At 35.0% G+C, this 15,487-nt stretch overlaps 1 protein-coding gene across 1 annotated transcript; it reads left to right on the top strand.

Annotated features, from left to right (window-relative positions):
• The first annotated feature begins 1,892 nt into the window (after positions 1-1,892).
• On the top strand, positions 1,893-14,285 carry LOC113494894. Its single transcript, XM_026873409.1, has 7 exons — positions 1,893-2,011; positions 4,343-4,460; positions 10,189-10,259; positions 11,309-11,384; positions 11,852-11,998; positions 13,307-13,466; positions 13,942-14,285. The coding sequence occupies exons 1-7, from the start codon at positions 1,916-1,918 to the stop codon at positions 14,078-14,080; spliced, it is 807 nt and encodes a 268-aa protein (XP_026729210.1). The 5' UTR covers positions 1,893-1,915; the 3' UTR covers positions 14,081-14,285.
• The last annotated feature ends 1,202 nt before the right edge of the window (positions 14,286-15,487 follow it).

Below are 15,487 nucleotides of genomic sequence, written 5' to 3'. Positions count from 1 at the left end.
TATTTTATGAAATTATGTAATTGAAATTATATTTTTAACTCGAAGCTTCCGCAAGTTAATAAATAGTTTTAATGTTATTTTTTGTTTTATTTTGCACTAGCTTTTAGCCCGCGGCTTCGCCCTTCGTCGAGGTCGGTTATATTTGCTTTTCCCAGAGAACTCTTCAAAAGTCCGGGATAAAAACTATCCTGTTCTTTTTCAAGGTCAGCTCTATCTCTGTACCCAATTTCATTAAAATCAGTTCAGTGGTTTAGACGTTAAAGCGTAACAGACAGACAGAGTTACTTTCGCATTTATAATATTAGTAGGGAATGCCTAACGTCAGACGTCAGTTATCGTAATGGCTATGCAGTTCGTTGTATGGATTTGTAAACATGAGGTGACATCCCACGGCACGTGGCTTTCAAATTGATGTGTCCTTTCTTAATTATTCTAAGACATAATTGTAAAACGTAGTGCGAAATTATTGTGAAGAAACCGCTTATTGCTACCAATGTGACCCTCAAATCTTCCCTGTATTGGAATAGGTCTGTGCCCAGCAGTTGCAAGGTTTTCACTAATAAATTTCTCTTCTTCATACCTAATCAGGACTTTATATGTTCTGTAGCGATAAGTTACTCGTACCTTAAAAAAAATTGCACTAAAAAACAAAAATGAGTCATTTTCTTCGTGGTTTTTTAATTACGTCAATTTAAATAACAGTTTATCCGTAACAGTTACCCATTCGGCTTATTTTGTATGTCCGACAACGATCTAATCAGATTCAAGATATGATCAAAACGTTTAATAGTGTAGATAGTTAAATGGTTCTGTGATTGAGCACCGTACTTCGGTCATATCAGACTGTTTACTTACATAGTTAGATAAATTAGTAATAAAGAGATTTTTCAAAACGACACCTGGGTTATGGAATTTATGTCTTCTTGTGTCGCGTGTACAAACATTCGAATCACATGGATCTATCATCTAGACCTAGGACAAGCATTCGAGGGAACACAAATATTAATCCAACGCTGAATCAAAACCGCATCGTCTGACTCAAAACGCACGTCGCGATTAGTGGGTTTGATGTGGCATCAAGAGACAAACGCTCCAGCAGTTTCGTTATCCTTCAAGGCTTTTTTCTGATCTTCAGCAATAGGACCCCATTCAGTAACAAAGTTTCAGAGATATAGACAGCCATTCAACCTGTAATATTTTACAGTCTATTAGATAAGATTAGATCTTCATTTGTGATTAAAATGAATTACTCATTTCTGATCACGGATACGTTTATCAATTAGGAAGACCTGAGTAATCCAACCACATCATTAGGGCTAGAACCAATAAAATGGTCTAAATGTTTTATAAGAGGTACTTCTTCAGATTATGTTAACCTAGTATCTCCCCTTTCCTTGTTCCCTGTCTTACAAACATTCCGCGCATGTCTTCGTTAAGGCCAAAGTGAGTGTGCGACAAATATTCGCTAGGTTAGCGTCCCTCTCAAGAATATATGTTTTTTTTTCTAACACACAGCCTTCCCTAGAACATGTTCTGTTTGCCCCCTTTTGTTACAAGCATACCACGTAACATAATTGAGTCAGCAATACATTTTCCTCCGTGTTTCAACCTTCTTCAGAATATGTTAACCTAGTAATTCCCTTTTGCTTGTCCCCCTTCCTACATACACAATTTGTATGAAAACGAAATTTATCAACAATTGCTCTGCTTCTTCTCCGGAACATATATTGTTTGCCTTGCATTTCTTCTTCGCTGGTATCCTGTCTTACAAACATACGGCGTAGCCTTTATCACAGCCAAACTGAGTCAGCGACAAATATTCACCGGACTATCAACCGATTATCCCTTATCTCCGATAATTATTGATAGTAATAACGAATTTTAATCTACCTATCAGTATTGTTTCGGTAACAAAATGGCTGTCACACGTCGAGGTTATATTTTCAGTGCGTTTTTATCAAGTGTTCTGTGTGTTTTATTAATTGTGGTTGCTTTGTCTAGTGATAGTTGGGTATGTATGAGTTCTTGTCAAGATTCTTTAATTTTTTCGTAATAAGAAGTTCAGGTTTCAACCGGCAATGCTATTGTTCGAAAGGATTACCGCTGCTCCTGATCACAAAAGGCAAAGGAAGGATCATATTGTGTGGCTATTAATCAGTAGAAGTCTGACTCTCCTTTTCCTCTACTCAAAATGGGAGGTGTTATTTGCAGATTTCCATCCGGAAAAACTGTCTGTGTAGTCTATTAGATCCTGTTTTGATCTTTCCAGGAAAGATATTAACATCTAGGCCTGTAGGCAAGTTACATTGCTATAAGTATTAAAACTAAGAAATCGATCAAATGAATTGAACGGACAAGTCAAGGCACGTCATTTGTTGAAGATACATGATATTCCTATCAGTTGGTGTTATTTGTTCTAATGCGATGTCATATCATCTAGGCCCAAATATATTATTGAGCAAACAATGTCAAACACATTGTTAGGAAAAGTAAAATAAAGATTTCTACGTTTTGAACGATACGGTTACTCAGATTTCTACAAGTGAAGTTAGTAGTGAATCATTCATTTAAGTCATGTTGAGACGGTATTATGCTAGTTCCATCTTCGTCTTCTAGATGGCGCTATATAAAGCATTTAAAATTGGCCAAAATTTATGGGTTTTGTTGGGACAATGCTAAATATGTAGAGTAGACCCATAGGCTTCAGAAACTACTCTTGTAGATGAGACTGATGAAAGACTTTTTTCAATCATTTGAAAGGTTACGATAGTATTCAAAACTGAATCTTTAGGATTAAGGTATTTCTTGTTAGTCCTTAGATCAGTTCTAGGGATCCACATATTTTTCTCCTTTGTATTCCTGAATGCCTCCCGTACTATTGAATTTAATCCAACATGCATGTGTCGCGGTTACCCAAACATTCAAGTCACATGCGCAAAGAAACCCAGACCGACCAACTAATTCTGCCCAGACTTCAAATGTGGCACAAGACAATCATTTAAGACATTCTATTTTTTAGAAGAAGCCTATCCAAGATTACCAAACGTATGACATACACGTAAACCTATTACATTATAAGTCATTTTAAATAATTTTCTAATACAATAACAAAGATTACAGTTGATAAAAGTTAGAAACTCGCTACTGTAATAAGAGTTGGGAAAATTTGAATTATCGTTTGTTCTATATCAATGATTATTCGATTTTTATGGTTTTATTTTAGCCAGAACAATAAATTATTTAATGATATAGGTTTAGGATAAAGGTTTTAATGATAAAAAATATAGGTACAGTTATAATATTGACAATAACTAGTCCTTTCGCGTGGTCTTTCTCATAGGAGTCGACTTTTGCGGCAAAAATTAACATAAATCCGTGACTTGGATTTCATCGATTCTTATCTTCGGCTACATATTGATTGTATTTCGATGAACGAATGAAAATATGCTTAGCAGTAAAATAGACAAGAGCCACTTGGTAATCAAATGCATAAATGTGAATTGTTTTGTTTTCTCTAACAATTTGGGATGAAATGCAATTGCCGAAACTCGACAAAATTATTAATTGCAATGAATCCTTTAAAATTCTTAACGCATTTTTTATATTGATAAAGAATCCTGAAGTCTATATTTTTTTCATTACATCCTACTTTAAATCAATAAAAGTAAGTAGGTATATACTATCAAACGTCAGAAAGCTTTATTTCTTCAATCTACGCAATCGATGCATATTTAATGAAGCAATAAGATAAGCTTATCTTGTTAATAAACATGACTGATAACAAACTCAAAATTTATTTGAATGTCCTTGTTACAGTTTTCCTGCTTTCTTCTAGCAAATTGCTTGATATCTTTTTTAAACTTGCAATGTAAGACAGCAAGTTGACAACCTCTTAAACATTCGTATTCGTATCTTGAAGAGGTACAGCAGCAATAAGATTGAGAGCAATGCTTTGACTGGTTGAGGGCGGGGTTCTCGGGGTATTAGTCCATAAATACTAAGAGGCATGTTAGAGAAGCAATTCTGTGACAAGATTACTCAAGAAAGAAAAAAAATACAGATTCGGCGCCTAAATAAACTACGTTCCTCGCTCAGAGGATAAGCATTGCAATTCAACGTGGCACTGCTGCCAGCCTTTTGGGCACACTCCCAGCCGGCAGTGATGCTCATGAATGATACTTTATTTCAATTTTTGTTTTAGTATCTAATAGTTGTAAATAAAATTTGGAAGTAATCCTTAACTAAGTTTTTGATATACATTTGTTCACTGAACTTCGCTGCCACTATACAGTAGGTTACTATTTTTTTGCCTCATAAGGGTAAATATACCGCTTTGTTTCAGGTAGTATCGTTAGCCACTACAAATGTCCAAGTCAGCGACAGTGAGCTGAGATATGGACTGTTCAGAGGCGAGCTGATATTAAGAAACCTCGCCACACCCAATATAAATACTCTTTATAGTAAGTATGGTGGAATCAACCTTACTGTTCTGTAAATAAAGTGGACTTTGCAATGATGGACGATTGGGTACCTCCTCTCGTAAAACATAATCTGTGAAATATTCAAATGTCTAGTTAGGGCGGTTTATTGCGGATGGTCCACGAACTATTAGTAACGAAACCCTCAGAAAGAAAATGAATTTATTCATTCCACTATTATGTAGATACATCTAGATAATGTCGACTTCGTACTAATATAATAAACGCGAAAGCGTGTATGTATGGATGTTTGTTCCTCTTTCACGTAAAAACCACTGAACAGATTTAGATGAAACTTGGTACACAGATTTTTAATTACTAAATTAACAGACAAGAAGTTTTTTATCCCGATTTTATGATCGGGCGGACAATAGCTAATAAAACCGCAACGTGGACACTACAAACCCGACTTGTTATTAAGCACACAAATGTGTTAAGAGCTTGATAACCAATAAAGAGTACTTTTTACCATCATTTAGCACTTCACATCATAATAGTAATATTATATTAGGCTTTAAAAGCCTCTGGAGAAGGCCAAACGCGTTTATTTTTGTTTTAATAAAAACGACTCCCACATTATGGAATTTGGTTTTTGTGTCGCTTGGGGTTTCACAAACATACAAATCACATGCGCAAATACACCCAGACTCAGATCAAGTATTCGTGGATCACACCAACGCTTATCCTACGCGGGCGTCGAACCCGCGACACGTCGCGCAGTGGGTTCGGAGCATGACCTCAACCACTCGGCTATCCGTGCCGTCACATCGTTTGACACTAATATGTAGGTTTTGGTTTGAATAAAACCTATTTGGTCGTTTACATAGCTGGTTTTAAAGATAAGTCAAAATTTCACTGCCATTAGATCTTTATTATTTTATGAAATTGTATATTGTAGTCGACTACGCAGAAAGTTTGAAGGTCCTTGAAACAAGATTTCCAATAAATATTCTCAATAAATACCTACGACTTGTTCTTTATTTTGTATGCTTGATGTACAACCTGGTGTCATAGTTTTTAAAGCACCATATTATTATATATAAATAATTACATTGTTATACACACATTAATTCCAAAATAAATTGGTGTTAGTCATTTGAACCTTCAGAATGTGACTTGGTAATCCGACCTACACACCAGTAGGTCATGAGTGTTAAACAACAAAAAACATCAAGTTTGCCAGTCTTTTCGTCCATTTGCAATTATCACTAGACATCGCTGAAAATAGTGACATTTGCGTCATTTAGCCCCAAAAGACTAATTAAGCAGGCTTAAATTTGTCCACAAATGTATGTTTCGTGTTGTGGTCTCCGAGGGCCTTCTACCACCTCAAAGTAATACCTATTATTACAGTCGTGGAAGCGGGCCAGCGTTATACACAATGTAGAGCGATGTCTCTTTTCCACACTCTCAGTAGCATTACTTGAGAAGTGGTGACATGCTCTCTGAAATGAAGAGTTGGCGTGCGGGCAAGGAGGTTTTAATCTAAACGATGTTGCACAAGTTTCGTGATGTTGTTTTAGGAATGTATTAAACGAGTGTTTTAGTCGAAATGATGATGTAGGCTTGCTTTGCGGTGTGTTAAGAATGTTTATGTAATTATGTAGGTATTGAAGTGAAAGTATTTATTTTAAACTTATTTCTTTAACAGAGAAAAGATGAAGCAATACCTGAATTTATTGTGATGTGTAGTGTGACATTATGGTATGCAATAATTAATTGAAATTGAAATAGTTTTAAGTGTACATTTTTTTAGGGGTTTAAGGTTTTAACTCGATAGATGACAGCTTACGCACACGATGCAATCATGCTTTTAACCGATACAAGGATAAAGTTATATTGTCCAGTCCAACTTAAAGTTTTAACCACGCTTTTTGGGCAAAAATAAAAAGCGGTCATGGGTTAAATTTAAAGAAAACCAGCTTATTGATTTGCATGCTAAATATAGAACGAAATAAATGAAGTTATGGGTTTCAAATATAAACACAAATATTAATTGGATTTAAATAAATCGAAATCCCACGTTATTAAATGCCACTCCATTCAAATTTCATCAAAATCGGGTCATCTGTTTTTATAACTGTAAATTGCATTATCATCGGGTTTGAAGCTACCCTGAAAACTTCAGCCTGCTAGCTAATCGGGAAGTGCCTCAAAATTGAGCTACAAAAATCCAACCGGACCGAAAAACAAACAAGAAAAGTGAGTGTATAAAAACGTGAGAAAAATATTATCAAACATTACGTATTTGATTACGCCAATAATAATGATTTATATTTTAATTAGGTCAAGCAACCTCGTACCAACTATCAAAGGTAATACCATTGGAGCTGTTGAAAAGAGATGCAAATATAAGCCGTGTAGAGCGTCCTCCCGCTTCCAAATACAACAGTTTTACGTTAACAGGTGGTAGATGGCGCTCGAGTCAATGTATCGTAGTTCGTAGTAACTGCATGCAGTATTAATTTATGAAGAATTTCCAGTGGTATTCTCATATGGACGAGGATTTAATAAACGTTTTTGGTTATGAGAAGCACTCATTGTACGTTGTTCGTGTTAATTATTTGAATCCATTCCAATTATGCATAGATATCACATTTTTCAAATTTATTAACAACAATTTATTTGTAGTATTTTTTGAATGTAGAATGAAAACCACTAATATTATAAACGCGAATGTGCATATGTATGGATGTTTGTACCTCTTTAACGCATAAAACACTGAACGGATTTAGACGAAACTTGGTATACAGATACTTATAACTATCCTTACAGAAATTAAAAGGGAGTATCTTAACTAACTAAATAAAAATAACACTTATAAACTATTAAATAAATAAACAGTATTATTATTACACGAGTATTTTAATAGTCACTGAAGTACAGTACTTAAGACAAACTATTTTTTACTTAACTGAGGTATTTCTTAATAACACAATTTTAATTACAACGCTAGTTAATATTAGTTTCTTTCTTAAATACAACATTCCTATGTAGAAAAGTTTTAATAAAAACGTTGTAACGAAAATTCGCTATGAAAGGCATTTTCACAAAACTAATAACTTTGACTGCTAAAAATGTTGGTTTTTGTTAGAGCTTTTAAATCAGCGTAAAAGGACGGCGAGCTTATTGTGAATTCTTATTATATAATAGTTGCCGTTGGATGAGAGAGAACGCGCTACATTGGACGTAGCGACATCTCGCTTCTTCACGGGATATAGAAGCTTCTGGTCTAAACCTCATTTTATGAATTAGCGTGAAAGGACGGCGAGTTTATTGTAAATTCTTAATCTAGAATAGTTGCCTTTGTGTGAGAGAGAGCGCGCTATATAAGACGTAGTGGCGTCTCGCTTCCTAACGGGATATAGAAGCTTCTGGTCTAAAGCTCATAGTAAGCTTTCATTTTATGAATTTTATTGGTTTAGTCTTTTTAAAACAGAAAACATTTTCTAAGATTATTTTACTGCATAACAAAATAAATGTTCTTTGATAATTAAATGTGGCATGCAATTGAGTTATTTTTAAACCACCCAGAGGAAACTTTTAGTAAATATTTGGGTACAGCTTTTGCTACAGCTTCCTTAAGAATGAGCCGCAAAACCCAGTCCGAACTAGGTCTTGTTCATCATCAGTCCATCGGATTTGATGAGGAATTAGGGTGTTTGGCAACTAATTCAGAAAAAGCCTATTGCCTGGTATATTGCTAAAGGCATTAACGAAACCGTTACTTGAAGAAAGATCTATTTTTGTCTTTTCATGTTTAATAAAAATGATTGAAAGTAATTTTACTAAAATGCAGATCTGAATTTATACAAACAATATTGATTGTAAAAACATTCGGAAAGAAGTGTACAAATGTACAGATTTTTTATTTAAGAAATCTCTTACAGCATTCCTTCAAAAGGACAAGTAAGTTTGAAAAATAAATATAAGTGTACAAGTAAAAAATACAATTAGCCTGTGATCAATACCTATGCTTTAATCGTTAACTTCCTGGCCTCGCAGTTAGAAGGCAATTAAAAGCAAAGACAATAGGCTTTCATTTGGTGACAACAGATATATATTTTTCTTCGTCTGTCAAAACAAATGCTTGGAACTTGACCTTAAATGTATTTTCATTAAGGAAGGGAGTTCAATAATCGTTCTTATGGTAGGTGCTCATAAAGATGTAATTAATTATTCACAGTTACAAAAGTCAAAGGTTGTAGGTTCGAGTCCCAGCACAAGTCTTTTCGTATTCAGTTGCCTATTGGAACTTAATTGTCATGTCAACGCGCGATACGAGGGTTTCGTACAAAAACGTAGCTAACTTAGATTTATTTTTTTGATATTATAGTAGTACCAGAAGAACATTTCCTGTAAATTGCACCTATCTAGCTATGACAGTTCATGAGATACAGTTGCGTCAATAACAGTGTTCCGTCTTCAGCCTGAGGCTACGGACCCCTAAACCTTAACACTCCCAGAAATCCGAAACTTAAATTCTTTTGACGTACCTGTTATAAAAATCTTTGTTCCTTTATGTAACTTTATATCTTTGTGCATAGGAAATCTGATCTCAATTTAGAGATTTCCCTTTCGAAGCAACACTGTTAGAACGGTATTCAATTTCGATATAACGATGTTACAATGCTACACGAATGGAATAAGTTTTATGGTGTTCGGATGTCCAGATCAAGTTCGGGTTTGAAAAATTACAAACATAGGAAACACACGTACACACTTATTAATATTATTCGGTAGTTTCAACGTTTTGTGAAATGAACAATAAAAAGCAAGAAATAAAACATAAAACTGGTGAAATGAGAATTAACCTCGAACTTTGAGGGATCTCAAAAGAGATAACGTACCTTCAAAACCACAGTTTAACACGATTCTTATTTGTAATATTTGTCTTTATAGCAGCAACAGTGAAATGAGAAATAATAAGGTTAAATTTTACCTCTTTTTGTACTTAAACCTAACAGATGAGACTTGGTAATAGGGTTTCGTTTTCCCCCTTTGGGTACGGTAACTTAAAATATTAAACTAATACTACGACATACTTGCTTACACGATCAAATTTTGGGCAGTCGTGATAAAGAACACACATACCAGCGTTGCCAGGCGTCCCGATTTTGGCGGGACGTCCCGATTTTTTAATAAAATTTTAATGTCCCGCGCGGGTCAGGCTCTGTCCCGCTTTTCGGAGAGAACCTGACCGTACGCCTTTCGTAGGATTCACACAAACTATTGTTCGCGGAGATAAATTACACTTGTTTTGCTTACAGTGTCCCACTTCTGACGGAAGAGTCCCGCTATTATCACTCAAAAAGTACCAGTCCCGACTTGTCAAAAAAAAATCTGGCAACGCTGACACACACACACACACACACGATAAAAGTCTGCGAGGTGACTAGTCCGTACATACAAAGTTGGAGTGTCTTTCCGTTATATTAAAATAACCGTTTTCACGACAGGCATGTGAATATTACGATACATACACGAAAACGACATTTGAAAAACTGTTGTCTGTTTACTTGCCTGTTTGTTCAGGCTAATATCTGAAATGGCTGGACCAATTTCGACGGGATTCTTATTGGCAGCAATAGCTGCTGTAATAAAGAGTAGCTGAAGCTACTTTCTTCCAGAATAAAAGTAATTTTTAGTACATTATAGTTGAACGAAGTCGCGAATACAGCTAGTTATTAAATATTTTGTGTGCTTTCAGTGACGTGTATTTCAAACGTGAATGCTTGCGCGCTCAGCTGTAAAACCGATGCAGATGCGAGGATCGCTGAGGTAAACACATTTATTTTGTATATTTAATCGCAGTTCAGTGTAAAAATGAATAACTTTTACAACTTTAGTTATTCAGTAATATGCGCCACATTACACACCACGTTTATTTAAACAATACTTCGAATTTAATGCTTGTTTTGTAGAATAGACTAGCTGTTGCCCGCGACTTCGTCCGCGTGGTTAGAAGATATAAGTTCGGAATTTTTGAACGAAAGCCCTCGAAGATTAATATTTTTCCCCGTTTTTGCCACATTTTCCGTTGTATCTTCGCTCCTATTAGTTGCAGCGTGATGTTATATAGCCTAAAACCTTCCTCGATTAATGGTCTATTGAACACAAAAGATTTTTTCAATTTTAACTAGTAGTTCCTGAGATTAGCGCGTTCAAACAATCAAATAAGCAATCAAACAAACAAACTCTTCAGCATTATATATTAGTAGTATAGATTAGATCAGTTTTCTGAATTAATGGTCATCTACACTATCTCTATTCATAGCATTAAAACGTTATTTGTTCGTTTAAATGGGCTAATCACAGGAATGACTACTGGTCTGATATGCAAAAAAAAGAATCAGTGTTAGAAAACCCAACATATAGGACATATTATACCATCACGATATGATTAATAGGAACACAGCATTAATAAAATATGTTACGAACACGGGGAGAAAATACGTATTCAAAAACTATCAATTCGATCTGACTTACTTGTATCTTCACATTATCTTCGCAAAACATTTGCGAAATATTATTAAATGATGTAACGGTTTACTCACGCGTATTTATCGGGGTAGCCCGACTAGTTTCGGACCCAACCGGAGTTCTTAATCATAAGCAGACGCGGCGGGATCGCGAGTCGAACCGATAAATACGCGTGAGTAAACCGTTACATCATTTAATAATGAATCATTCTCACGACAGTTACTATCAAAATTTGCGAAATACTTTTTTTTACAAACTAACAATTCTTGAACTGTATGTGTTGAATTTTCTGTACATTTTTGTGTTCTTATTTATTTGTCTTATTTTTTTCATGCCGTCATCATTAGGTAGAGGCGTTGGCGGCAGGTTTCCGGCCGTCCCCTGCTTGCCTCTCCATCACGGACGTCGACGACACGGACCCACGTAATTATCTTTCTTTATCTCGATAAGTGCGGTTGTTATTCTATTAAAAGGTTTGGGGTAATTGTAGGAGAGAATTTTCTTCTTGATTGGCTTGTAGAGTCGTTCTTTCAGTAGAGATTTTTTTTGTGTACACTAAGGTATTATATCGTTGTGTCGCGGGGGGTTATAGGTACAAATATTAATGCGACAGTGACTTGTCAAAATATGTAACTTTTTGTGTCCATCAATTAAGTTTATTTAAAACCGATTTCGAAAAGGAGAGATTCTTAAATTCCTCTTTTTTTTTCATTATGTTTGTTACCACAGAATTTCGATAAGGACGTACCGATTTTGTTGATTCTATTTTAATTAACATGCATTAGCTGTTATTTGGTCCCATATAAAACTTCATTAGATTTGTGCTCAGCATGTTTTTTTGAAATCGCCTGTATAAAAATGTTGTTGAAAAATATTATTATAAATTTCAGTTGAAAAGCCGCCGGTAATATCATACGCATTCTACGTGAGTGTGATCACGATACTATGCGCTCAGCTGTTTGTGGCTGTCACTGCCGCCGGCCTGGCCATCCTGAATGCTACTAAGAACCCAACCGAACCCATCTTCGGATTACCTGGTGAGTTTTGTTTGGTCCACAATGGAAACTCTTATAGTCTCTTTTAGTCTTAATTCTCTTTTTCTCTTTCTTCTTTATTTTATACATGCCTTATCTTACATAGTAGAATAAATTTTTTTCTCCCGATTTAAATCTACCACCATTGTCTTGGCATTCTAACTATAATACAACCAGACTCATAGCAATGTTTCTATAAAACTCAAAATTTCCTTGTACCGTTAAAAAAAAAGTAAAACCTTTAATTCTAATTGAAGGACATCAACCATTTACAAATAACCTCAAAATGTAATCAAGTTGTCAATTATGGAATTCTTATCAATTTTACATAATAGTACATATGTAAATAAATAATAATTTCGTATATTCGTTCTTGACACATCAAAAGAATCAAAAGCGTGTATGAATGAGTAATGGGTTTCAATGGTACATTGCGTTGTTATAAAGGAGTTCGCTATTGCAAATGACGTTTACGAGTTTATTGGGATTTTTTGGGGTTCCGTAACCAAGGCGTAAAAACGCAACCCTACTAAGGCTCCGCTGACTGTCCATCTGTAATTTCGACTGTCACCAGGCTGCATTTCTTGAACCATAATAGATAGGCAGATAAAATTTTTACAGATGGTGTATTTTTATTGCCGTTTTAACTAAAAATAATGAAAATAAACAACAGCGTTAAGCGTCGGTTGGTACGGTCAAAATAGTTTGTCATTTACTTTCGCGAATTTCAATTTGCACATCCTATTTTTCCTGAACTCTTTACTGTCGCGTGTGTATCTCGCACTTGACCGGCAATTTTTCCTTTTGGCTATGCCAATCGTTCAATGCTGTTGAGTGTACCCATTCACAAATTTCCAATTAAACCGTTTTCAATCCCTATTTGTATGGATATCGTCATGCAAGCTGATAACGTGTTGAAAAACTCGCACTTTACAAATGGAAAACTGGTTTTACGGTAATTTATATAGGAATTTCAGGTTATGTTTGAGTGTTCCGCAAGCATAAAAAATCCAAGACAAATTGAAAAGCAAAGAATGTCAAACTGAACGATTAAAAAACGTTACATTATTAACCATGAACTTCTGATTTAAGAGTTATTTGGAAAACAATTTTTCCAAAAGTTTCGTCTACTATTCTTCTTTTTTTGAGCAGGCGCTGTATTGCTTATATTTTATCATTTTTGCGTCAGATTTTCTTCTACAAAACTTCTACAATATGTAACATTGAAAAAGCACCTATCAAAGTATGTTATCAAGCCAACTCCTGTCCCAAAAGCAGTCCAATCCTAAAATCTTCTAATTTTAATTCCAGGATGTCTTTGGACGAACGTAGCCACTGCTTGTCTCGGGTGCATTGTGATGCTGATGTTCGGTATCTACTGGCTCACAAGCGGACTCAATGAACATCTAGCTCTGGCATACATCGCGCTGGGAACGTATGAGGCAGGACCTGGTTTGGGGTACTCTTACTGGTGAGAGATTTACTTATTTTTATTGTAATGGCCTTCGTGCAACGGATCCTTAATTGTTTTGTGACAGTTGGCTAACACGTGTTAATCGGGTTCATGGTAGTTCTCGAGCTAAAGGCAAAAGCTAAAAAATAAAAGACTCCGGTTGAGTGCGAAACTAGACAAGCGATCACAACGAATACGGAAACGTACAGAAGTCCATTTAAGAGTACAAAATAGTACGACAACATCTTATACTCCAAAAAAACCTTTTAAATTATGCCTGGCCTGTTCGTCTAGTGGGTCGCCTGGATTCGATTCCAACCCACGACAGATATTTGTGTGATGAGCACGATCATGTGTTCTACCTTGTGAATGTATTTAGAAATATATAAGTTTGTTGATCTGCTCTTCAGTACTCACAATACAAGCTTTGCTCAGTTTGAGACTTGATAACTTTGTTTGAAAGTTGAGACACAATATCAATTTTTTCTTTCAGGTTATTAATAGTATCGATCCTCTGTGCGGTTGGCAACATCGCCCTCATCCAAATAAGAGCCTACCTCCTAGAGAGGGATCCCCCACCGCCAATGATCAAAGTGGAAAACCATTCAGACGGAACCATATTCCTGTATTAAGATGTACAAATAATTATCGTAATGGCTAAAATCCTGAGTGATTAAAACAGACCTGTGTCTGTACTATGAACTCTCACATCGGTTCTTTTGTTGATGTGGTAGAGAGAAAGTATACTCTTCGTATAGCTGCATCCCTTTCCCACAACGGTTATAACTCTGATGTAAGATTTCATAGTAAGCGCACTAAAAGTACGGTGAAGTAAGATCAATGTGAACTACTGAGAGAGATTTTAATCCTAGTTTATATTGCTTATTCTATTTTGCCAAAACTGTATTTTAGATTTTAATAGAAATTATGTCCAATTTATTAAGTTTAAAGTTGTTTTGATCCCTAACCATCTCCCTGTTCCGTGATTCATTGTTATTAACACTAATGAGTCCATATTACTTGTAATTAAGTGTTCAATAAATAAATATGTGAACATTTCTGTTGTTTAAGGAATGTTTATTTTTAAGACAGCGGAGCGGTTAACAGTTATGCTAATATCAACAGAGATTCCTCATGAAATAAGTAGTGCGTTTGTTCATCTTTACTTTTATGGTCTATTTTTTACAGTATGTGTGTATCTAATCTTTATCTTAAGATACGTTTATTAATTATATTTAATTAATAGTATACTTATTTTTGTACTATCTTTAGAATTAATTAAGCAATAAATGTTTTTTTTTATTTATTGGTCTCATTTTTTATACTTACCATTTTTACTTTAAGCGGAGGTTTATGTAGTACGTGACGCTTGAAGATAAAGTGTTAAATTTGTTAAGGCTTGAGCAGGACTCTCAAAAATAGTTGAGCAGCATGAGTAATCGCAACAAGCGAGCTACGCTCGTTCAAATTGTTGTTGCTCCTTCTTTCAAACACCAGATCAGAAGGCACTGCATTTATTTACTTAGGATAAAACAATATATTGTCTTGGCTTAACAGAGAAGATAGTGATCGCTTATTACGACAGTAATTCTCAGGAAAAAAAATGAATTCGACATGTTACAATAAATACGAATGAATATTTCATTAAAATTTGATTTCATTCCAAACGCGGACTTAATTACTGGTTTAATTGGCAGTCTTTAGAACAAAATGAGTTAATATAATCTGAAGAAATGTCTTAAACTTTAAACCACTTAACAGACGAACCACTTTAATGGTAGTTCTACAAACCCTTTAAAATCTTTATCGAATTTGCTTTGTTTCAAACTTTTGTGGCAAAAAAAGTCCGTCCGTTTTTGGACGGCGAGACTCAAACGATTTGCATTTAAATAAGAAAATTTCATCTTTGTGAAAAGTTTTCGTAGTTAAGTGTGGGAAATAATTTTATTTTGATTAGCTATTGTTGTATTTAGTTTTTAATTAAATTCTTTTTATCGTATGGTTGATGCCAGGACGGTGTCTGGAACCAGATATCTGAT

Source organism: Trichoplusia ni, chromosome 6, assembly GCF_003590095.1.
Source record: "Trichoplusia ni isolate ovarian cell line Hi5 chromosome 6, tn1, whole genome shotgun sequence".
NCBI lineage: Eukaryota > Metazoa > Arthropoda > Insecta > Lepidoptera > Noctuidae > Trichoplusia > Trichoplusia ni.
This window is presented reverse-complemented; position numbering and strand designations above follow the sequence as displayed.